This window comes from Littorina saxatilis, linkage group LG3 (genome assembly GCF_037325665.1).
Source record: "Littorina saxatilis isolate snail1 linkage group LG3, US_GU_Lsax_2.0, whole genome shotgun sequence".
NCBI classification, from domain to species: Eukaryota; Metazoa; Mollusca; class Gastropoda; order Littorinimorpha; family Littorinidae; genus Littorina; species Littorina saxatilis.
In genome coordinates this window covers 24861513-24885777 of record NC_090247.1, presented here as the reverse complement: position 1 = coordinate 24885777, position 24265 = coordinate 24861513, and the positions used below count along the sequence as shown (strand labels likewise).

Sequence of the window (24265 nt, the reverse complement as noted above, 5' to 3'; positions counted from 1 at the left end):
CTTCGAGCAAGCAAAACAGCCACCTGTATTTGATCCACAGGCACCGGAAGATGCGCCGGACCGATTTTTCAAAAGTTCATATTTGAACATCATTATAAGCCAAACTAATCATTTTTTCCATGTTTAGACACTAAAAACAGATTCTTGGTTCAATTTCCTTTACAAATAACATAGGTTTTACTTACCTACCTACTGCCAGTTTGGAGCTAGATTTTTGTGTGAATTATTACACCCCGAACTCCAAAATTCCCTGGCAATCAGGAATGCACATACGTAAGTTTTGATTGGCAGCGAAAGGGAGGCATGACCCGGCTGGGGTTCAAACCCACGACCTCCTGATCACGGGGCGGACGCTCTGTCAAGGTTCTGTCTGTAAAATTTGGTACCTTGCAACAACTTCCTTAAATTTGAATGTATAGATCTGTATCGCGTTTCATTCTTTGATTGTACTGTTTGCTGTTTACGCACTATCATGATTCGCTAACGTTTGGTAATCTTACATTGCAACAGCTTCCTTGTCTTTGTTGGCATTTTCTTTCAAGGCAGCACAACGTAAGATTAGCTTCTTTTGGACAGCCGGTAGAATGCGAGTTTTGAGACAACGACAGTCGTCCAAACAAATGGACTGTGAATAGTGTGTTGACTGTGTTGGGAGCATCTCGTTAACCCCCGTATCGTTACTCCCCCGGCTCGTTACTCCCCCGACTTGTTACTAACCCTAACCCTAACCCTAAGGGGGAGTAACGAGCCGGGGGAGTAACGAGCCGGGGGAGTAACCAGCTGATCCCGACTGTGTTGACCGTCAGAATTATTTTAAGAACCAGGCTGCTGCAGTCAGTTGATATGTTTCGCGTATGGTAGGGTTCCCATGCTGCATAGGTAAAGTGGCTTGTATAACCCGACCATTCAGTATCAAAACACTGTTTATATTTTGTGTAGGTTGTAGTCATCACAACTAATCGCATTTTGCCTTTTGTTTCAGAAAGGAGGATAAGCTACAACAAGATCGACGCTGAGAGTATGTCAGATATATGCCTCAGCCACATGGCGACTTCCGAATTTAGATCCACTCGGCATGGTGACAAGTCTTGATGAAAAGTATAAGACTGAGGACAGCAGTGGAAAAAATGGCCACATGGCAGGTACCTATTGCTTATAGTGTCTGCAGTGCAAAGGACAGATAAGGTGATGGTAGATTTCCAATTGAACACAGTACCCTCATATCTAGTGCTGATTTACGACGGGCAAGCTACAATCCAGGGCAGAGTTGTAATGCAACTTTTCATTTGTTTTAGGAAAGGACGTCCTTACAAATTAACAGTACAACTCTCTGATACAAAGACATAGTGCATAGTGTACTCTAAACAAGAGGTTGTGCTACCACAGGAACATCCCGATAATTGAGTGGGACAGGATTAAAAAGCTTCCCAGGGCTGCAGTGAGGAAGTACACGGTTTTTCTGTTATTGACCTTAATAGCTTTCACACAGCCAGTAGCCTATATGAGAGATAATGGTATTCTTTGTGACCGTTCATGCCCAAGCACGCGGAGCTGGTTGCCAGCAGGACAACGTGTCAATGGACAATATCATAGACTTCGGAGTGCGAGGACCAGGGAAAATAACCTCATGTGAACCTGTCTGAGTGTGACCATCGTAACGCCCATATCTTTAACTCTCAGTCGTATGACAATTCCAAGAATATATTATCTTGATACGCAAGCTCTAGGGTAGGTTAATGATTGTAGATAAGCTTTGCCATGATAATTATGCTGATGCAGTTTAATAGTGTGTCCGAGTGTGCGTGTGTGTGTGTGTGTGTGTGTGTGTGTGTGTGTGTGTGTGTGTGTGTATATGTGTGTGTGTGTGCGTGTGCGTATGCGTGTGTGTGTGTGTGTGTGTGTGTGTGTGTGAGAGATGATTGCACAAGATCTCCTTCAGGGACAACAAACTTGACTGACAAATTATGTTCAGTGAACAAATGATGCCAAATTGTTAGACTCAAAGATAACCTCCTTCAAAACTAAACAACCGAGCAGACCGCCCGGAACCCGTAAAAGTTTGTACATGGGATTAAGGATTTAAAAAAACAAAAGTCAATATAAACCATTAAATATCCAGGCTGGCCGCTTTCTAAGCAGATAAGGATTTTGTTTTTCTGCGGCAGTAACCTACGTGTCAGTCAAAAATTGATTTGTGAACATAGAATTTCAATTCCGCAAAGAAAGCAGGCTGCACAGTTTTGGTATGTGCCCAGGACTGCAAGAGTAAGGACGCTCGTATCCTATGTAAACGACTGGAAGGACTTATGACCAGACTTCAGCATCAATCAGGCAGAGAGGAAAGAACATTTACACATAGACAAACATAATCCAATCATGGAAATATGCCAATAAAAAGATGAACTTCTACCATGCCTATTGCTTGAAATGAAACAAACAAACAAACAAACAAGACATCATCTCTCGACAATAATGATTTCAGGCGTAAAACTGCTTTTAAAAAACACACACCCCCTCATCCCCACCAGTCCCTAAATACATACATAAAGAAAAAGAAAACATAAGGAAAAAAACCACAAATTTATTACCGCAAATCTGAGCAGGGTAACTGTTCAGAACAGCGTTGTCATCAAAACACTCAAACTTCCATTCGGAGTTGGGGAAATCCTTCCTGTTGCTAGGATCCCATGGGGTGAAGGTCACCTTGAAAGTGTCCTCTTTGTCCTTGATGAAGACACCCACACCAGCGTCTCTGCCGAACTCGAAGAGGTCAGAGGTGGCGGAGGTCCCGTCCTTCTTGTTGTACAGGTCTTTCAAACCCGCAGAGTTGAAGAACTAAAGAAGACGTAGGACGTAAGACATTTCATTGAATAAACACACAAGGTTAATTTCAACGGGGTTTGGGGAGGAGGGGGGATCAGTAATACATGTCTTATATTTCAATTGATGGACAATCGAAAAACTATCTCTCTCACTCGCTAACACACACACACACACACACACACACACACACACACACACACACACACACACACACACACACACACACACACACGCGCGCGCGCGCGCACGCACGCAAACTAAACAAGTCGCGTAAGGCGAAATTACTACATTTAGTCAAGCTGTGGAACTCACAGAATGAAACTGAACGCACTGCATTTTTTCACAATGACCGTAGTCCGCCGCTTGTGCAAAACGGAGTGAAACTGACGAGCCTGTTTAGCGCGGTAGTGGTTTCGCTGTGCTGCATAGCACGCTTTTCTGTACCTCTCTTCGTTTTAACTTTCTGAGCGTGTTTTTAATCCAAACATATCATATCTATATGTTTTTGGAATCAGGAACCGACAAGAAATAAGACGAAATTGTTTTTAAATCGATTTCGGAAATTTAATTTTGATCATAATTTTTATATTTTTAATTTTCAGAGCTTGTTTTTAATCCAAATGTAACATATTTATATGTTTTTGGAATCAGGAAATGATGTAGAATAAGATGAACGTAAACTTGGATCGTCGTATGTAAAATAAATTATTACAATTTTCAGATTTTTAATGACCAAAGTCATTAATTAATTTTTAAGCCACCAAACTGAAATGCAATACCGAAGTCCGGCCTTCGTCGAAGATTGCTTTACAAAAATGTCAATCAATTTGATTGAAAAATGAGGGTGTGACAGTGCCGCCTCAACTTTTACAAAAAGCCGGATATGACGTCATCAAAGACATTTATCGAAAAAATGAAAAAACCGTCTGGGGATATCATACCCAGGAACTCTCATGTAAAATTTCATAAATATCGGTCCAGTAGTTTACTCTGAATCGCTCTACACACACACACACAGACACACAGACAGACAGACACACACACACACACACACACACACACACACACACACACACACACACACACACACACACACACAGACAGACACACACACATACACCACGACCCTCGTCTCCATTCCTCCTCTATGTTAAAACATTTAGTCAAAACTTGGACTAAATGTAAAAAGAGAGAAGGAAAAAAGTGCGTCTGGCAAGAAAAAGAGTAACCTCATTTTGTTCTTTCTCAGAATGTGGAGTACATCCAAAACTTATACTTCGCTCCACGGATCAAACTTGTATGTGTTTGAGAAAACAACCAACCATAAAACCATCCGAGGTTGTAAGGTGTACTGTGTACGGATCGCTAGTTTAACTTACCCAGCCCAAAACTGAGAAGCACATTTTGACTTCGAATGTTTGTTTTTTTTGCGTTTGGAAAGCATTATATACTCAATAAGTAAAACGATCAATCTTCAGCTGCGCAAGCTTTGCTCGAAAAGTTCATCTGGTGTTGTGAAAAAGCAGCAGTTTTAACACCATTTTTTTTTCTCGTCTGCAGCAAATTAATGTTTCCAGACAAGCACGTTGAATCTTCGTGTAAACGTGCCTTGAGTCGGAAGAGGGGTTTTAGCACAGTCTCACCTTGACAGCGATCTTGTTAGTAGTTCTTCCTTCCCAGAAGTCTCCACTGTCCTTGTTCTCCACTCCCAGCCAGAGGGTGTCCAGCTGGTACTTGGGGTAGATCCAGCGGTTGCCGGGACTCAGGGTAATCAGGTACTTGCCGCACTGTTGGCGCCTGAGGGCCCAGTACTTGCAAGGGAAGAAGACGTCCTGGTTACGGTTGTTGAACTGGATGACGCTCTCTCCACGGTTGGTGTAGCACGTCTTCACAGCCACAGCTTGGGGAGAGAAATGAACGTGTGTTTTGCTTGCTGTGGTGGTTCTTTTTCTTTTCTTCGCAGATAAGGATAAGGATACGATGTTATGTAGTCATGTGAGGTTACCCTTATGAAAATTCGGGCAGCTTTCTCACTGGGGAAAGCGAGATGACATACAGTGTACCTCGCTACCCATTTTGTTTCTTTTTCCTACATGCGTGTATCCAAGCCCTGAGACTTTTGCTGTGAATTTGAGTTCTTTATCGTGCGCATGCGTGCACACGAGGGTGTATTTCTGGTGATCTAATGGCTAAGTGCTTTTAGTTATGTGCTATAGAAATCTCCTTAATAAATAAATGAATAAAGGTAACTAATGCAAGATTGCTTGGAAATATCATGCAGTGTGTCATACAAGGTGAACCCCCAAAAATACAACCCTCAAAAATGTTAATAACTTCTACATCTGTCGTACACTTCCGCCTATGGATGACCCTTTCACAAAGTGACAGTTTTATAGATGAAATTGTGCAGTTTCAAAAAAGGTTGCCAAATTCGGGGGTCGACTCAAAAGTACGAGGTTTGAAATTGAATGATAGCCAAACTTACCCGATTTAAGCCCTCAAGATTGTTACCTTTGGGGTAATTCGAATGACATAGTTTACCTTAATCATCATTAGACAAGCAGTGACTTGAATACAGCGATTTCAGCCAGGATCAGGGCATTTCCCATGTATTAATGCATTCATGTCACTGATGAATAGTGCGCGACATTGCACAAGTGTAACTTTACAACGAAGGGGTTAATTTTTCCAGTCAACTGAGTTTAGCAAATGTTGTCCTGAAAATATTGTGCATGAACGTCAGTTCGTCCACGACCGTTCTACAAAGTTTTGGGTCTGTAGGTAAAATGGTCCGACATTTACCTTTTCTCCAAAATGTGTTCCAAATTACACCTCCGACATTGTCAATGGCACGAAAGATTTTCTGTCTAGGGATTGCCCTGAACCTAGCAGTAACTGCTTTCGTCAGGTCACCGATGATCTAGGTGGTGAAGGGGCTGTTTGTGTATACTCCGACAATCAGATAATTCAAAAGGTAAAAGCCTGGAGGGTTTAAATTTGGTCAGTATTGCTACCGCTCAATTTCAAACCTCGTTCTGTTGAGACGATCGTCGAATCTGGAAACTTTTTTTGAAATTGCACAAAAGTCAGACCATTTGATCTACAAAAGTGCTACTTTAAGGAATGGTCCTGCAAAGGCTGAAGTATTTGTACCATCAATATAAAGTGATTCGGTCAACATATGTGGAAGTTATTAGCATTTTTGAGGGTTGCATTTTTTGGGGGTCACCCTGTACTAAGTATTGCACAAAGTAGAATTTTGTGTCACACCGTAAAATGCGTTATGCTCCCTAGCCCGATCATGTTGCTTGCGGCGGATGTCCAACCAGCTTTTGCTTTACGTGTGTATCAAAATATGATGTTTGTGGAGCATAATTTTAAAAAAAATGTAAGCTGTTTAAAGAAAACAAAAAAACCCTCTGATTCCCCCTTCTGTGACCAGCAGTAAAGAAGAACCCAATACGCAAAGAAAAGAATGTTATTTGAACGTTTAATTGTTGACAAAACAAAACGTTACATTCCCTGATCTTCGACCCAGCGGTCTTTTAAGTGGGTCGAAGGTCAGTAAATGTAACATGTGTGTGTTTTTTTGTCAACACTTAAACGGTCCAATAACATATCTTTCTTGATTTTTGATTCGGAACTTTAGAACGTTGGATTTCAATACGCAAAGAGACAAACGGACATAAAAGCAAGCGAGTGGTTCGGCAAAAACAGGCAAATGGACAGGCATAAACTATTTTTATACTTACTCGCCGCGACCACACAGGCCAGAACAAGAACAGCAAAGAACTTCATGGTGACAGATCAGAACGCTGAAACAAAACAAGTCGCGTAAGGCGAAAATACAATATTTAGTCAAGTAGCTGTCGAACTCACAGAATGAAACTGAACGCAACGCAACGCAGCAAGACCGTATACTCGTAGCATCGTCACTCCACCGCCCGTGGCAAAGGCAGTGCTCGTGGAATTGACAAGAAGAGCGGGGTATTCGTTGCGCTGAGAAGGATAGCACGCTTTTCTGTACCTCTCTTCGTTTTAACTTTCTGAGCGTGTTTTTAATCCAAACATATCATATTTATATATTTTTGGAATCAGGAACCGACAAGGAATAAGATGAAAGTGTTTTTAAATTGATTTCGAAAAAAAAAATTTGATAATAATTTTTATATATTTAATTTTCAGAGCTTGTTTTTAATCCGAATATAACATATTTATATGTTTTTGGAATCAGCAAATGATGGAGAATAAGATAAACGTAAATTTGGATCGTTTTATAAATTTTTATTTTTTTTTACAATTTTCAGATTTTTAATGACCAAAGTCATTAATTAATTTTTAAGCCACCAAGCTGAAATGCAATACCGAACCCCAGGCTTCGTCGAAGAGTACTTGACCAAAATTTCAACCAATTTGGTTGAAAAATGAGGGCGTGACAGTGCCGCCTCAACTTTCACGAAAAGCCGGATATGACGTCATCAAAGACATTTATCAAAAAAATGAAAAACACGTTCGGGGATTTCATACCCAGGAACTCTCATGTCAAATTTCATAAAGATCGGTCCAGTAGTTTAGTCTGAATCGCTCTACACACACACACACACAGACAGACAGACGCACATACACCACGACCCTCGTTTCGATTCCCCCTCGATGTTAAAATATTTAGTCAAAACTTGACTAAATATAACAAAAAGGAAGATACTACTCAGTCACATGACATTACCTGCTATTCAGACTTGGTCGTACCGCCCTGATATGGCCCTTCGTGGTCGGCTGGGCGTTAAGCAAACAAACAAACAAAAAAGACTTGGTCGTGTGACAAAACTCTGTCACACGACCAAGTCTGAATAGCATTTATGTCTCACAGCTTCAACAGAGGAGAGAACAAATACGTTTTGAGTACTCACGCTTTGACAGACTAACCTCACTAGCCATGATTGTACAGATATCTACTTATTTGACAAAGTGACTGAGCAACTATAAATGACGTTTCGGTGTGTGTGAATGACGTCACAGTCAAAACAGAAAAACAATAAAAAATAGAAATAATAATAAAAATAATAATAAGGGTATTTATATGGCGCAAATCCTAATATAGTTCTAAGCGCCTTACAATAAATCTTCAATATAAATAGAATTAAAAAAAATTAAATGAATTAATAAACTAAGGCATAAATAAACAATATTAAAACATGACAAAAACAAACTATTTACAAAAACTGAACAAACGAACGACAGAAAATCGAAGCAATCAAAAAAGGATAGGAAAGAAAATAACAGCGGGAACACGGCTACAAAACAAAGATGTACATTCATTTTCATTTTAGCCAATACAATTAAAAAAGGAGGAAATTTATTAAATACAGACGAAGAAGAAGACAAAACAAGACAACACAAAAGGCACTCTCAAAAACACACACAAAAAGACACAACAAAACGACACCAAAAACACAACAAAAAACAAAAAACAAATAAAAACAATAGCAGAACAAACAAGTCGCGTAAGGCGAAATTACTACATTTAGTCAAGCTGTTGAACTCATTTTTAAAATTTTAATCGTAGTACCTAATTAACCTTTGATCGTTAATTGTGATCACATTTCTAGAGTAAACATAACATATGTATAAATTTGTAGATTCAGAATTTGATGAGGAATACGATGCAATCAATTTTGAATCTGTTTGCGAAAATTTAATTTTCATGACAACTTTAATGAGGAAACTCATTAATTAATTTCTAAGCCTCCAAACTGAAATGCAATACCAAAGTCCGGGTTTTGTCGAAGATTACTTGACCAAAATTTCAACAAAATTGGTTGGAAAATGAGAGCGTGACAGTGCCGCCTCAACTTTCACAAAAAGCCGGATATGACGTCATCAAAGACATTTATAAAAAAAATAAGAATAAAAAGTCTGGGGATATCATACCCATAAACTCTCATATGAAGTTTCATGAAAATCGGTCCAGTAGTTTTCTCTGAATCACTCTTCACACACACACACACATACATACATACATACATACATACATACATACATACATACATACATACATACATACATACATACATACATACATACATACATACATACATACATACATACATACATACATACATACATACAGCAGACCCTCATCTCGATTACCGGTCAACGTTAAAACATTTAGTCAAAACTTGACTAAATGTAAAAACAACAAAAACAAGCAAACAAACAAAACAAAAAGTCACTATAACAACCATTATTCCCCCCTCTGCTTCTTTACCTCTGTAAACTTGTAGAGCTAGTTATTTTTCGATAATGACCCAGCAACCAAACAAATAACGAGCCAGCAACAGCCTGAATCCTCGATAGTGCAATGGGTTGAGAAGCTGTTCTGTTTCGGTACTACTTTTGCGACTGAAAAGTTCCGAACGCTCTATACGTACGAAGTATACATCTCTGGAGCAAACAATACAAACATACCGCATTTAAATTAACAACTACAGGCCTGAACACATGAATCTCCATATAAAATCCATGAGTTCGGTTGTTTTCTGAATCTAGATCTGCCGTGCACAAACCGTTCATCACAAGCAAATTCCCAAGGCAAGTAACTCATACTCTGGCGACAAGAGTAGTTCCCCTTCTTTTAACGCAGTTTCTTCGACAACACTGACTGCAATCCGACGGTCAGTTTTCAACAATATTTCATTTTATTAACAGATCACACGCAACCAAATGCACACATCTCATCAATTTAAACAACATAAAGCGGTTTCATACACTATTTTCCTCAGAAAACTGAACTTCATACAGTAATTAACGTTGGAACACGGGTGCAAAAGTTCGTCTGCTAGTCCCATTTGACGAAAGAACATTTACTAAGCGATACTAAAACATAAACAGAACACACAATATCTGCCTTTACCGCCACAGCAGAATAACAGCATATCTGTGTACTTGATTTTAGTCCAAAACAGGGAAACTGAAAAGAAGTGTTAACAGAATGGAATGATTTGCACGGAACTATACAACCGCGCATTAATCGATCGCCTGCGCAGGTTGACTGGTTGAGTGATTCGGATTCGATCAAACTTTCGCACAAAAACTCCTGTTTTTTTGGAATAACTGAAGAAAGGAGGAATAAAGAGGTTACACACCTCGTCTCAGTGATTATTAAAAGTAATGGTCTCAGTTCGCGGTCATGAAAAAGCTCGCTGAAGCTCGCATTTTTCATGATCCGCTAACTTCGACCATTATTTTTAATAATCACTGAGACTCGGCATGTAACCTCTACGTCAAACACCCCTTGACAAGAAAATTAGATAACTCCAAGAAAAGAAATTTATCCTACATACGTGAGAGAGACACCCGTGAGATAATAATCGTTCAAATCACACGTGTGTATATCATGTAAATGAGGTCATGTCAAGCAAGTCTGGCAGGTACCTGTTTTTCCACTGCTTATGATGCCAAAGTCACCGAGACAAACGTCATTATAGAAGAAAAAAATTGCGCTCGCTAATTACCCTCGATGAATCTTTAGAACTAACACGTCGCGCCACACTTTCAGAGTGACGTTTCTTTGCTTTGACGTAATAGATTGCACGAGGCTTTAGAAGAGATCGAGGTTCCAAAACAAGCGTCTTCAATTTAGCTGCCTCGAGTGCATGACATTTTCAGTAAAATACACGTAAGTACAGTATGTAGGATAAACAGCATACTACATGGCTTGCTGTGTCGTACCAGATTTACACTCGTTGCTTTTTCAAATAGTGAACAGCTCGCTTTCGCTCGCAGTTCAATATTTTAAAAAACAACTCGTGTAAATCTGGTACGACACAGCAAGCCATGTAGTATTCTCTATATACACTGAAATATACAAGTAAAATATTACCAAGAGTGAACAGTCCAGACGATCCTAAACTGCTTGCTTGAAGTCCTGGATGGACACCGGTTTTTATATCCCTCCCTCGGCCCTTCCCTCTACTTAAAATTCAGTTTCTGTCGGACAATACCACATTGTCTACTATAGTCCGAATGGTGATAAAGAAAATGCTGATCCCATTCCTCACCCTATAATTATTGACAACCGCCCTCTCTGGGCGAACAATGCCTCGTCGATTGGAAACCCTTAGAAATAAGTACGTTGACAACCCAAACAACTACAGCTAATTGGACAATAAGCATTCTCAAGGTAACTGCAATCTTTGGTCAGCGAAAAGTATCGGGAGTTATTAATTTCGAATCATATTGTCACGTCGATCCACGTGTATGTTAATGAAGGTGAAAAATAAGGATAACGCAATTTCGAATCGTTCTCGCGTAGTATGGGAGTGGAGTTTGCTGGAGGGCGTCAAGTACATGTAAATGTATTCAATTCAGAAAAATCTGTGTCCTTGATTTTCTCTTTGATCACTGTCCAATAACCCGTTCCTCTCCTGACGTCAATAATTTCGTATCTACGTTGATGTGCCTGGCAGAAGGGCAGGTAGGGTGCATGCGTATTTGCACGCGCAAGGACTGAATATTCACGCGGGTATGTGCATAGATGTGTGTGTACCGGCATGCAGTGCGTTACTTTTCTTGTGTGGGCAGACAGTTGAGTACGGGTATCGGTAAGGGAGGAATTATAGAAACAAGTTTTACCCCTAGATCAGTGGGTCCATGTATTAAGTGTGTGAAAACATCAACGTTCTTCTCTTCAGGTTCTTCTATTTAATTCCACTTCTTGTTATTCTTCTTCTGTGATAATGTACGATACTATTATTTCTTCCGCAAAATAATTTTCTGCTTTGTAACTACCGTGCTTTGGAGCAAATGGGCGAGATACATCTTAGCAAATAACACAGCAAAAACAAACAATATCCATCAAGTATATGATGATATGTGCATTACAAAATGATAACAATGATGTGCTTCACCCTTAGTATTTGCGGGAGAGAAAAAAATAGACACACAAAAATATATCAAAGCAGAACGATGATTCAGTCATTTTATCTGATGTAACTAGATTGGGTTACAATGAAGATTTGAAGCTACATAAAAAAAGGCAGACTCAAATTAGATTACTATTGGATGTGATTGAAATGGTCTAGTTCACAAAACGAGAGAGAGAGAGAGAGAGAGAGAGAGAGAGAGAGAGAGAGAGAGAGAGAGAGAGAGAGAGAGAGAGAGAGAGAGAGAGAGAGAGAGAACGAGCATCACACACACACACACACACACACCCACACACACACACACACACACACACACGCATGCACGCACGCACAGACACACATGCACAGACACACACACACACACACACACGGCACACACACACACACACACACACACACACACACACACTTTTTTGTATTTAGCATGGGTGGGGGTAACGAATTTTCCATCTGTCGCACCATAATGTACATCGGCAAATGAAACCTGTGGGGTTGTTTTCTTGTGGCCACAAAAGGAAGTTGACAGTTTCTTTGTGCTTGTTCTCCAAACGCCGATTACCCTTGCTAATCATCGATCGCGTTTGATGTCGCAGCAACGGCTCATAAAAAACGAAGAACGAACGTTGTTTTCATCTTTCATAATGTGTGGAATATAGAGAAGAACTTAATTACACTGACTATTGACCAGAAAACAAGGAGAGTGGAAAAATGGCAAGATGTGACGTCCAATTAAGTCACTTCTCAATGGCCTTTCACACAAATCGAAATTAAGTAAGTAACGACTGTTGGGGGTCTGTATTGACTTGTAAGATTAACATTGCATGAAAAATAAGATCCAATAAAATCGAAAAGTAAAGGTAGCGTCAGTTATGGGAGTTGGGATTGTGTATTACGGCGTACTGACGCCAAAAGTGAACTTTGCTTACACATTGTATGACTGTGATGGTAGTAATTATATCTATATCTATATATACGGCTTGTGTGTGTCTGTCTGTCTGTCTGTCTGTGTGTTCACGATTCACGGCCAAAGTTCTCGATGGATCTGCTTCAAATTTGGTGGGCATATTCAGGTAGACCCCGGACACAATCGTGGAAAATTTTAAACACGTGCATGCTCTCAGCGCGCAGCGCTGAACCGATTTTGGTTTTTCTGTACATCCATTCCCAGTAACTCTTCCTTATCTTCTCCAGTGTTTTGCGCGTTTATCTCTCTTCCTTCGTACGGTGCGTCGGCGAAGCCGGGTATTCGGCTCTACTTCTTCCCGGCGAAGCCGTACCCGGTGAAGCGGGTATTCATCTAGTAAGTGATATACGTTGTACCGTGCCATCAAAGGGTTGGGGTAGAATAGTGAGTTTCTATGAATGGATAAGGTGGCAAGTGAAAGGCAAGGAGGTTAGATTATAGGTGTAAGCACAAGCACATGATCTTGTTGAAAATATACCTGTGGTGTAAGGCATTACACGTTTTATTGTATTTTTTATTAGACATCCCCCATCTGTGAGTGGAGTGTATGGGGACGTCGTGTTTGTCTCTGTCATTGTCTGCATGTCTGTCCATCTGCCTGTTTGTGTTTTTGTTTGTCTCTCTCTCTCTGTCTCTCTCTGTCCCTCTCTCTCTATAATAAAGGTACCCTTATGAGCAACATTATCACTGGATGTGTACCTGAAACTCTAAGTGCCAAATTTACCATGAGGAATTCACGCCAATCTGTAAGGTTGAACACTCCTATTCCTCGGATTGACCTGTTTAAGTCCAGTTTAGTTTATTCAGGTACAAGTTTCTGCAACTCTCTTCCGACCTTCCTGAGGCAAACTATCAGAACAAAATGTTTTTAAGGGCAGATGTTTGTCTCATCTAATGAAGTCAAAATAAATGTTTTTTGTCTCAAAAAGTATTCATTGTGTATGTATTTAACTTGCCCCTCCCTCTTTTTTGTGGGTATAGAGTACACATACCCGGCCTTTTCGGATGAAGGGACTTAAAACAAACAACCGTTTATATGTGTGATGATCTATTCAATGTATTGCCTTTTTGATTGATTTACTTTTAAATGCAATGTATGGCTAAGAGCATAGTGTTTTAAACTTTGTTGCGTCAGTGCAACTCTATACCGCTAAATTCACACCAGTGAACTCGCAATTTCCCTCTATGCAATGCATTTTGTGTACATAAGTAAAATGTGTTCTTACTTCAGTTATCTGTTAAAATGTAGAAGTTTGTTGTTTGTCTTTAGTTGGTCGCTCTTTAGGGCGAGGACTAGATGTAAAAAAGCAGATCACTGCTTAATCTATTACCCTCGTTAAATAAAGAATTGTCATTGTCTTTGTCATTGTCTCTTTCTCTCTCTCTCTCTCTCTCTCTCTCTCTCTCTCTCTCTCTCTCTCTCTCTCTCTCTCTCTCTCTCTCACACACACACACACACACACACACGCACACACAGGCACACATACACACACACATACACGCACGTACATATACACACGCACGCACGCTGACACCCCCCCACACACACACTCACACACACACGTGCGCGCGCGCGCACGCACGCAAGCACACTAAAAGACACTCACTCACGCACACATTATTCTCTTCGTCAAAACCTTGCGTTAGTTAAAGGGACATAAATGCCAACGAGCACATAAATGGAGAGGGGGGGGGCAGAGAGAGAGGGACAGCGAGAGACAAAGAGACAGACAGAGACAGACAGACAGATAAACAGGCAGAAAGCCAGAGACAAGGAGACAGAGAGACAGGCAGTCAGACAGACAGACATACAGGCAGACAGATAGACTGAGAGAATAAAGAGTGATGATGGGTTGGATGGATGGAGATATATACACTTTGTTACAAATAAAAACAAAAACCAACAAACACTGTGTTTAAATTTATTCATCAATTTCAAAGAATCACGTGCACAAATACGCCAAGACAAAACTGATGAAATAATTATGAGCTAAAAAAAACAGACACGTGAAAATAAGCTAAACAAAGAAAGATCAACAGCTGGGTCACCAGTCGTTTTCACTGGTCCCCGTAAGGTAAAGCCGCACGGGGTAACAAAAAGGTGAAAACAGCAGTATTTTGAAATACTTGGCGACTAAGAATTACCAATGGTTTGAGTATCGTCACTCTTTAGAAGGCTAAGCTACTTGCGTGTGCGGCGGCAGAGCAAGCGGTTCCCTTTGACTGCTTTGGTTCAAATTTACAAACTTTTGCAAACTCGTGGTGTTTTTGTCCAAACCAAAATAAGATTTGCCTACCTATCGAAGGTCAGTAACATCAACTATTGTCCAAGGTGAATAAATAATTAATATTGCGATGGCTGTAATTTGGAATGAGTTATCACTCTCTGTACTAGCAGAGGACAACAACCCATTTAATACCTGCCTGCATTGTCAAGAGCATACTAACTCGTCTCAACTCCTGTTATCCTTTTCTTCATGTAACGTAAGAGGTTTGCACATTTTTCAACTCTTTTGCCGAAATTACCAAACTATTCCAATCTATTCTCAAATTCATTTAATTTTCGCGACTCTCCTTCACTTTGCTCAACTTTTGCAACCCTTCCTTCAATTTTCTAAATAATTATTGTCCCCAAAATTCCAATTCCTTAATGTTCCAAAAATGCGCCAAATATTCCAGTACTTAATGTTCTCCCATATTCAAAATTCGGAATTTGTTCAAAAGTAACCCAACCCATGGGAACCCTGCTAGCCTTCTGAATTAGACGTCAATTTTGAGGAAGTCCTTGTAGCAATTGGCGGCCTCCACGCGCGCTGAGAGATTTCCAGACTGGGCAAACTCCGGGCAGAAGTCAATGCCCTCGGCCACCTCGTGGCACATGGCCTTGTTGGCGGGGTCGAACCCTGTGCCCGTGCAGCCCCACATAACGCACGCCTGAAAAGGAGAGAGAAAACTTCTTAATCTCATCCCGTTTAAAGGGCAACATCGGCGCGAGGCAGTTGTAAAGCCCGTCCTTAATTGAGCGCGAAGTCGACTGCGCGAAACTTCGCGAAGTCTTTATACCGAAAACCCGCAACTACGGCGAAGTACTTCGTCCACTACATCGCTTCGCAAGTTTTGACATGCGAAGTTACGCCGTAGCTGCGACGAAGTTGTTCTTTTTGAAAGAACAGTGCTTTTTGATTCAAGATGGACGTAGAAATCACACTGGAAAGAGCAGAGTGCACTCTTTGGACTTCGCGAAGCAATGCTGAAAGTAGTTCAATGAAGGGACGAATTCTCGTTCCGGAAGCTTCGCGAAGTTAGCTACGCGAAGCCGACTTCGTCCAATTAAGGATAGGCTTTAGCTCTAGGTTCTCGTGCTGGCAACGCTAAATTTAGCTCTAGTTTCTCGTGCTGGCAACGCTAAATTTAGCTCTAGTTTCTCGTGCTGGCAACGCTAAATTTAGCTCTAGTTTCTCGTGCTGGCAACGCTAAATTTAGCTCTAGTTTCTCGTGCTGGCAACGCTAAATTTAGCTCTAGTTTCTCGTGCTGGCAACGCTAAATTTAGCTCTAGTTTCTCGTGCTGGCAACACTAAATTTAGCTCCAGTTTCTCGTGCTGGCAACGCTAAATTTAGCTCTAGTTTCTCGTGCTGGCAACGCTAAATTTAGCTCTAGTTTCTCGTGCTGGCAACACTAAATTTAGCTCTATTTTCTCGTGCTGGCAACGCTAAATTTAGCTCTAGTTTCTCGTGCTGGCAACGCTAAATTTAGCTCTGGGGCTTCCTACTTTAACAAGGCTTGGTCTCCTCGAGACGGATGTACCGCTCTACGTTACTTTGCTGAACTGAGTTTGTGGTTGCTGTGCTTGTGGTTTCAGATTATTAAATAATGCATGTGCATCTCTCGAAACATTGATTTTTTGTGTTTTCTTGTTGGTGTGAATGCGTGTGCGTGTGCGTGTGCGTGTGTGTGTGTGTGTGTGATAAATAAAAGTACCAAGACTCCCGCTCTCTCTCTTTCTCTTACCCCCCCACCCCCCCTCTCCCTCCCTCTCCCTCCCACTATTCTCTCTCTTCCCATTTCAGGAGTTTCGACGTACACACACTCACTCTTGTTAAGCCAGTCCTTAACTGGGCGAAGTCAACTACGTGAAGTATGCTTCGCGAAGCTGGCCACACGAAGGCTTATTTAGCACTGAGTTTTTGATAAAAGACTTCGCAAAGTCTTAGCGAAGTCGACTTCGGGCTCAATAAAGGATCGCCTTTACTGTTAAACCGAACTGTAGAGTAGCACTTACGTTGAAGACATCCATGGGGTCACAGTTGTAGTTGGTGACGCACTCGGTGTGACGCTGATCGTGCAGGATCGTCTTGCAGTTGTTGATGACCAGCAGTCTCTGTGCGTCACTCTGACAGGTGTTCAGCAGGATGTCTGTGGCGTTGGTACACTTGGGGTTTCTGCAACAAATGTATGTATACATATCTCCGACTTCTGCCGTCTGTAGTTCCGACAAGCTTTCTAAAGATGTTGCCAGTCCAGGGAAAGAAGAATATCGGGAAATGACGTTACTTTATTTTGTGCGAAACTAGGAGCTGTTGTTTTTACAAGTGCAATTATCTGTGTGTTCCTGTCTTCCTGCATGTCTCTGTTTGTCTTTCTGCCTGTCTCTATCTGTCTTTCTGTCAATCTGCCTGTCTCTGTTTACCCGTCTGGCTGGCTGTCTGTTAACGTGCCTGTCTGTTTGATTGTCTGTATTTGTCTGTCTCTCTCTATCTTTCTGTCTGTCTTTCTGGAGTTCTCTTTCAGACAATCAAGCAAACGCATGAAAATAGATGACCAGCACAGCAGATAATAATAATACTAATAATAATAATAATAATAATAATAATACTAATAATAATAATAATAATAAAGTGTATTTATATTGCGCCTATCCCTTACAAAAAACAAAAATATTTTGCTCTAAGCGCATTACAACATGTGTAGGGACTTGGTACAATCAAGTCTGACAAATACAATAACACAATATACAGTTGGTCTCTTGGGTAAAAATGGGAAAAGCAGCTTCGACATTTAAACATCACATCATATCTTAATTCTACCAAATTGGAAATGTAAAAACAAAAATCACACACAATTTTGTGTGTGCAGATCTTGCTATCGAAAGCTTGGATCATCATGGAAAACATCTTGTGCCAGGATATGTCGCTTCAATGAAAGTTATATAGCCCTTCTAAAATATTTTCTTCTGCTTTCATGGTCTGAAAGTTTCACGTGCACTCGTGAGCACGAGTTGACTCTTATGTGCCTGGCCGTTTTTCCTCCCCCATTTTGGCAGTTATTGTCCGTTTTGGGGAGTCTAAATTATCAAACCAATTCTACCAAATTGGAAATGTCAAAAACAATTTATTTTCCACACACTTTTTTGTGTACAGATCTTGCTATCGAAAGCTTGGATCATCATGGACAACATTTTGGGCTAGGATTTTGGAAGTCATTCTCCTTTTGGGGAGGCTAAATTATCAAAACTTACGTGTTTGTTTATTTGCTTAATGCCCAGCCGACCACGAAGGGCCATATCAGGGCGGAGCTGCTTTGACATATAACGTGCGCCACACACAAGACAGAAGTCGCAGCACAGGCTTCATGTCTCACCCAGTCACATTATTCTGACACCGGACCAACCAGTCCTAGCACTAACCCCATAATGCCAGACGCCAGGCGGAGCAGCCACTAGATTGCCAATTTTAAAGTCTTGGGTATGACCCGGCCGGGGTTCGAACCCACGACCTCCCGATCACGGGGCGGACGCCGTACCACTAGGCCAACCGTGCCGGTAAAACTTACGTGTGGACAATGTCAGGATTGGTGAGGGTGTCAAAGTAGATTGCATTCATTCTGAATCTGTTGGGCAGGTCGAAGTCCTCCTTGGCCCTGGTCATCACAAGTCTTTTGCCCTCTCCGCCTGTGATTCGCCAGAAGAGAAATAAAGGCATTATATTTGACGTAGCATAAAAGGACAGTCCTTCGCCTCACCATTTCAACGTTGACAAGGCTGTACATAGGATTAGGCCACCCTCCACTTGCGCTCATACCAAACGTAACAGCTCACTCGTTGTTTTAAATAAAGTAATTAAAAAGAACAGTCTATTGACATGATCATTTGTGGTATTTGTCCAAGTAGAGGGAGGGTCTTATACCACGTAAAAGCCTGGGCAGATCAAAGATAGTGCTAGTGAGTAGAATTGTTTTCTTCAGAAGGGCTTTTATCCCTGGATCGATAATGCTACCCAAATGATCGTTTCCAAAAAATACGGTGAAGGTTCGTAACGTTGATACATTTACGGAGCGTTACTTGCATGACTACACACAGTTTACTGGCGAGAAGTCAATTAAACAAAATGTGTGCTTTAAGGTATCTTAAGTCTCACATGTAACTGACGTCTGCCACCATAGATCCGTTCTGACTTTTATATGAGACATCAGAATCCTTCAAACTTGAAGACATATCAGAATTCAAAGGCCTGGTGGCATTCTGTGCAGAGTTGCGAAGTTTTGTTGAACTGTTTTTGTAAAGTCTGTCTCCAGTGTCACCATGAGATATTAATTTTGGTTTAAATCCATCTCTGTACAGCAAGCGGCCAGGTTGTTGATAGTTTGCATGCTTCCGAAAGAAAGGATGCTCTTAAAAAAACGTAAGGGAATGATGACAGAAGGAAACAAAATGAAAAGAGAAAGAGAAGAGGAATTTGGAGAAGACGACGAAGAACAAGAAGAACGAGAAGAACAAGAGTTAAGATGAAGGAGGGTGGATGAAAAAGGGGAAGATTTTTAAGGAGAAATAGGAGGCGCAGGAGAAGGAGGAGGAGGAGGAGGAGGAGGAGGAGGAGGATTACATAACGAGAAGGACAAGGCAGTTGATTGACTTGCCACGCAACTGAGCCGTGTGTTGCCATCGCAGCACTCAAACGTCCAGACGGGAAGATATTAAAAGTAAACAGAATGAAAACTGTAAGAAGACGAAAGAGCAGGAGGAGGAAGAGGAGAAGGATGAGGAGGATAATAACGAGAAGGACAAGGCAATGGATCGACCAACCACACACCTGAGCAGGTTACTGTCATCGTAGCACGCAAACTTCCAGACAGGAAGATAAACGGAAAAAAGGAAAAGTGCAAATGGACGAATCAGGAAGAGGACTAAAATACGAAGAAGGAGAAGCCAATACATGCACCTACCACACAACTGAGCAGGGTACTCATTAGTCAGAGGAGCGTTCTCGTCAAAACACTCGAACTTCCAGTCAGAGTTGGGGAAGGCTTTCCTGTTGCTAGGATCCCAAGGGGTGAAGGTCACCTTGAAAGTGTCCTCTTTGTCCTTGATGAAGACACCAACGCCTTCGTCTTTGCCGAACTCAAAGACATCTGAGGTGGCAACACTGCCGTCCTTCTTGTTGAACAGGTCTCTCTGACCTGCAGAGTTGAAGAACTGCCGCAGAAAGAAAACGTGATTTTAGTTTTATTTGATGCTGATCTGGTCTGGTTTGTTAGGGCTACTTGGTTCTCTTTGTTCTATACCACCCGTCATATAAACACTAGGAAGATGCGTTTGAGTGCCGATCTTTGTGGTGAAACCGTTTGTTGTAAAACCAGTTATATGTCTGGACAGGCAATCCATTCGCCTACCATAGTCAACAACCATATTGATTTTACATGAGGTAGAGGTTATACCTTTCTATGCCTTTCCAGTCATATAACTGATTGTACAATAAACGGTGTTATCACACAGATCTGCACTCAAACGCATCTGCCTACCTTTTTATGACGGTTAGTATAGTTGGATTCCTGACTTTAGCATTGTTTGAAACCAAACCAGATAGACTGCTAATGTTCTAAATTCCAAAATACAAAAACTTGCCTTTCTTGTTTTGTTTCAAAATAAAAAACACAAAGTCAGGAAGGTGTCTGTCAAGATAAGTTGACACTTTCTTTCATTCTTTTTACATTTAGTCAAGTTTTGACTACATTTTTTAACATAGAGGGGGAATCGAGACGAGGGTCGTGGTGTATGTGTGGCTGTGTGTGTGCGTGTGTGTGTCTGTCTGTCTCTCTGTCTGTGTGTGTGTGTGTGTAGAGCGATTCAGACTAAACTACTGGACCGATCGTTATGAAATTTGACATGAGAGTTTCTGGGAATAATATCCCCGGATTTTTGTTTTTTCCGATAAATGTCTTTGATGACGTCATATCCGGCTTTTTGTAAAAGTTGGGGCGGCACTGTCACACCCTCATTTTTCAATCAAATTGATTGAAATTTTGGCCAAGCAATCTTCGACGAAGGCCGGACTTTGGTATTGCATTTCAGCTTGGAGGCATACAAATTAATTAATGACTTTGGTCATTAAAAATCTGAAAATTGTAATTAAAATTATAATTTTACAAAACGATCCAAAATTACGTTCATTTTATTCTTCATCATTTTCTGATTCCAAAAACATATAAATATGTTATATTCGGATTAAAATCAAGCTCTGAAAATTAAAAATATAAACATTATGATAAAAAAAGGTCCGAAATCGATTTAAAAACAATTTCATCTTATTCCTTGTCGGTTCCTGATTCCAAAAACATATAGATATGATATGTTTGGATTAAAAACACGCTCAGAAAGTTAAAACGGAGAGAGGTACAGAAAAGCGTGCTATCCCGCTCAGCGCGACCATTACCGCACTATTGTGGCTTGTCGATGTCACTGCCTTTGCCACGAGCGGTGGACTGACGAAACTACGAGTATGCGGTCTTGGTGAAAAAATGCAGTGCGTTCAGTTTTATTCTGTGAGTTCCACAGCTTGACTAAATGTAGTAATTTCGCCTTACGCGACTTGTTTTTAACTGTCTCAGATTATACCATTTCTCTTCTTGCACACAAACCAAAATTCAACAACCTGTGCGCTCTGTGTAGAGTGGGAATTCATTGTTTGATGAATTCATTTCTCTTTTGACACTGGTGATTATCTATACATATCAATCGATTCATACATTCTCTTGTTTGCACAAGAAGCAGCAGCCAGCATGTTGATTTGTGGAATGTGTCCAAGTGGAGGGATGTTATTGTCTCTTGTAAAATCTGATCAGATCTCTTAGGCCAAAAAAAAAATAGGTCTGTTTACGGTAACATAGGCCTAAAAAAATAGGGTCGGTAGGTCGGGATTTTATTTTTTTTTTCTCAAAAAACCATATTTTTACGTTATTTTGCAAAAAAAACCAAAAGATTTTTTTTTTTCCCCCCAAATGCCAAAAAAAAGTCTAGGGTCGCGCGAAAAAAATAGGGTCGGTCGGGTTACCGTAAACAGACCTATTTTTTTTTTTGGCCTTATAGTTGCGCAGAACTATTTCACGGGAAGGACTGTGCCTTTAATGCTGAAAAGAAAATTCAAAAGTTGTAATACAGTTACACCACCGTCTCACCTTAACAGCAAGTTTGTTGGTAGTTCTCCCCTCCCAGACCTTTCCAGTTTCCGAGTTCTCCACGGCAAGCCAGATGGTGTCCAGCTGGTACTTGGGAAATATCCATCGGTTGCCGGGACTGAGATTGATGATGTACTTGCCGCACTGTTGGCGATGCAGGGCCCAGTACTTGCAAGGGAAGAAGATGTCCTGGTTCCGGCCGTTGAACTGGATGAGATTCTCTCCTCTGTTGCTTTGACAAACCCTCACACCGGAAGCTGGGGCCGTAGCCACAGGGACTCGACCTTTTTTTATGGAAACGGGAGCAGACATCCACAACAGAATAATAAACAAGAAGCGGAAAGCAAAATCAACACATTCTGTCAATCTGTCTGCCTTACAGAACCATAATATGCGCATTGCATTTGTTTTCACCGAGACTAGTAAGTCATGGGTTGGCCGGAACCCTGCAACCAAGACAGCGCTGACACATCGTCTTTGGATCTATTTGTGAAAAAGCAACCACTCCAATCTAAAGTCACATCCTAGATATTACCAATTCAACACAAACAGACACTTTCAACCAAATACAGAAAAAACAAACTATTACCAAGCTTTTATAGCATATATGGCAATACCGAATTTGGAAATTAGGGTGCCTCCAGACGTTCTAACAATAAAGGCAAAGAGGTCTTTGCAAAGTAGACTCCCAATTCCAAAACAAGGTCTCGTCTCGAGAAGATACCAGCGTCTTCTGTAGGGAAGATGTGCCGATTTGTTACACCTTATATGTGACCCTCCACCACGGAATGAGTCGCATGTCACCTTTGCATGATTTTCATATTTTTACATTTTCCTAAAGAGTTTTGTATGCTCTATCCCGTGGTGAATACCGGTTTAGAAAAGAGGGAACACTGTTTGAGTTATACGCCTCTCACACTGTTACCAAACACTCCCCGGACTTATAGTAAGCCTAGCGCAGAACCGCGCGAGGTGACATGCGACTCATTTCGTGGTGGAGGGTCACATATATACATTTTACCACTACCCAGACATCTAAAGGAAATAAAACTGTGTAAAAAATACCTAAAAAGAATGTCTTGTTTTTCTGATAATTAGGTAAGAAACTGTCGGCGTCACTTAGTCCATGTATGAGTACCTCCTGAACATTTTAAACTGAAAATGCAATAAACTATTGGCACGTCTATGTCTTGCTTCACAACTTGCAGACAGACAGACAAGACAGGCAAGCAGACAGACAGACAGACAAACAAACAGACAGACAGACAGACAGACAGACAGACAGACAGACAGACAGACAGACAGACAGGCAGACAGGCAGACAGACAGACACAATCTTATACAATCTTAGACATACACAAGCAAAAACTATTTCAATGCTCACCGGCGGCAGCCACAGAGGCTAGAGCTAGAACAACAAACAACTTCATGGTAACAATTCAGAGGTTCTGGAACATACTAAATAGCCACCATATGCAGCCTCTTTTATACAGTTCCAACCGGCATTTGTTTGAATATGTCTTCCCTACCGTGCAATCTTTCGGACAAACCATCAAAGATTCTCCCAAGCAATAACATACGCTTCGTCCAACCTAATGTTCAAACAGATAGTTTAGTCCCCAATGGCATTTGATTGAAAATGTCTTACGTTATTGAAAACCCATCACAGATCCATCCAGGTTATAAAATACGCTTCATGCAATCTTTTGTTCCACCGTGTACTTTGGGGCCCAAGAGGTGACTGTGGCAATGGTTTGAAGACGCCTTTGGTCACCGTGTAATCTATAAAAGAAACAATACTACAATCTATTAAGCAAGCTTCACACAGCCTTAACCCCGTATGTGAATAATATTCTTTAATGCTCAGGGCTTTCAAGTGACTTTAAGTTTGAAAATGCTTTCTTCACCTTCTAACTTATCAAAGAAACAACCACATGCCAATCAAGGCTATAACATACGCTTCATGCATCCATCTTTTGTGAAATGTACTATCCCCAAGAAGCTTTTGCTTGAATATTTCGTAGGTACCGTGTAACAGATGGAGAGATAAAAATCACAGTTTCATCCTGGCGATATAATTCGCTGCATGCACCCTTCTGCCTGAT

At 41.0% G+C, this 24265-nt stretch overlaps 2 protein-coding genes across 2 annotated transcripts in view; both read right to left on the bottom strand.

Moving 5' to 3' along the window:
- The window catches only part of LOC138961949 (uncharacterized), a 21148-nt gene extending 10303 nt beyond the window's left edge, over positions 1-10845 (bottom strand). The window contains exons 1-4 of the mRNA XM_070333633.1: positions 10706-10845; positions 6576-6638; positions 4467-4723; positions 2589-2835 (exon numbers count right to left, since the gene is read on the bottom strand). Coding sequence (XP_070189734.1) covers positions 2589-2835; positions 4467-4723; positions 6576-6621 — 550 coding nt within the window. The 5' untranslated portion in view covers positions 6622-6638; positions 10706-10845. The remainder of the gene's footprint in view (positions 1-2588; positions 2836-4466; positions 4724-6575; positions 6639-10705) is intronic.
- A 3774-nt stretch (positions 10846-14619) lies between these two features.
- LOC138961948 (uncharacterized) lies at positions 14620-23615 on the bottom strand. The gene is made up of 6 exons (XM_070333632.1): positions 23545-23615; positions 22161-22444; positions 19932-20181; positions 18543-18660; positions 16993-17152; positions 14620-15645 (listed from the first exon to the last, which is right to left on the bottom strand). The coding sequence occupies exons 1-6, from the start codon at positions 23588-23590 to the stop codon at positions 15472-15474; spliced, it is 1032 nt and encodes a 343-aa protein (XP_070189733.1). The 5' UTR covers positions 23591-23615; the 3' UTR covers positions 14620-15471.
- Between the last annotated feature and the right edge of the window lie 650 nt (positions 23616-24265).

What these genes read in the sequence shown, in the direction of transcription:
- LOC138961948 (XM_070333632.1), bottom strand. Translation starts at nt 23,590, where the DNA reads ATGAAGTTGTTTGTTGTTCTAGCTCTAGCCTCTGTGGCTGCCGCCG. An exon ending in CCAACAAACTTGCTGTTAAG is followed by an intron (nt 20,182 to 22,160) that starts GTGAGACGGTGG and finishes TTTCTGCGGCAG; the next exon opens with TTCTTCAACTCTGCAGGTCA. An exon ending in AATCCTGACATTGTCCACAC is followed by an intron (nt 17,153 to 18,542) that starts GTAAGTTTTACC and finishes CATTTGTTGCAG; the next exon opens with AAACCCCAAGTGTACCAACG.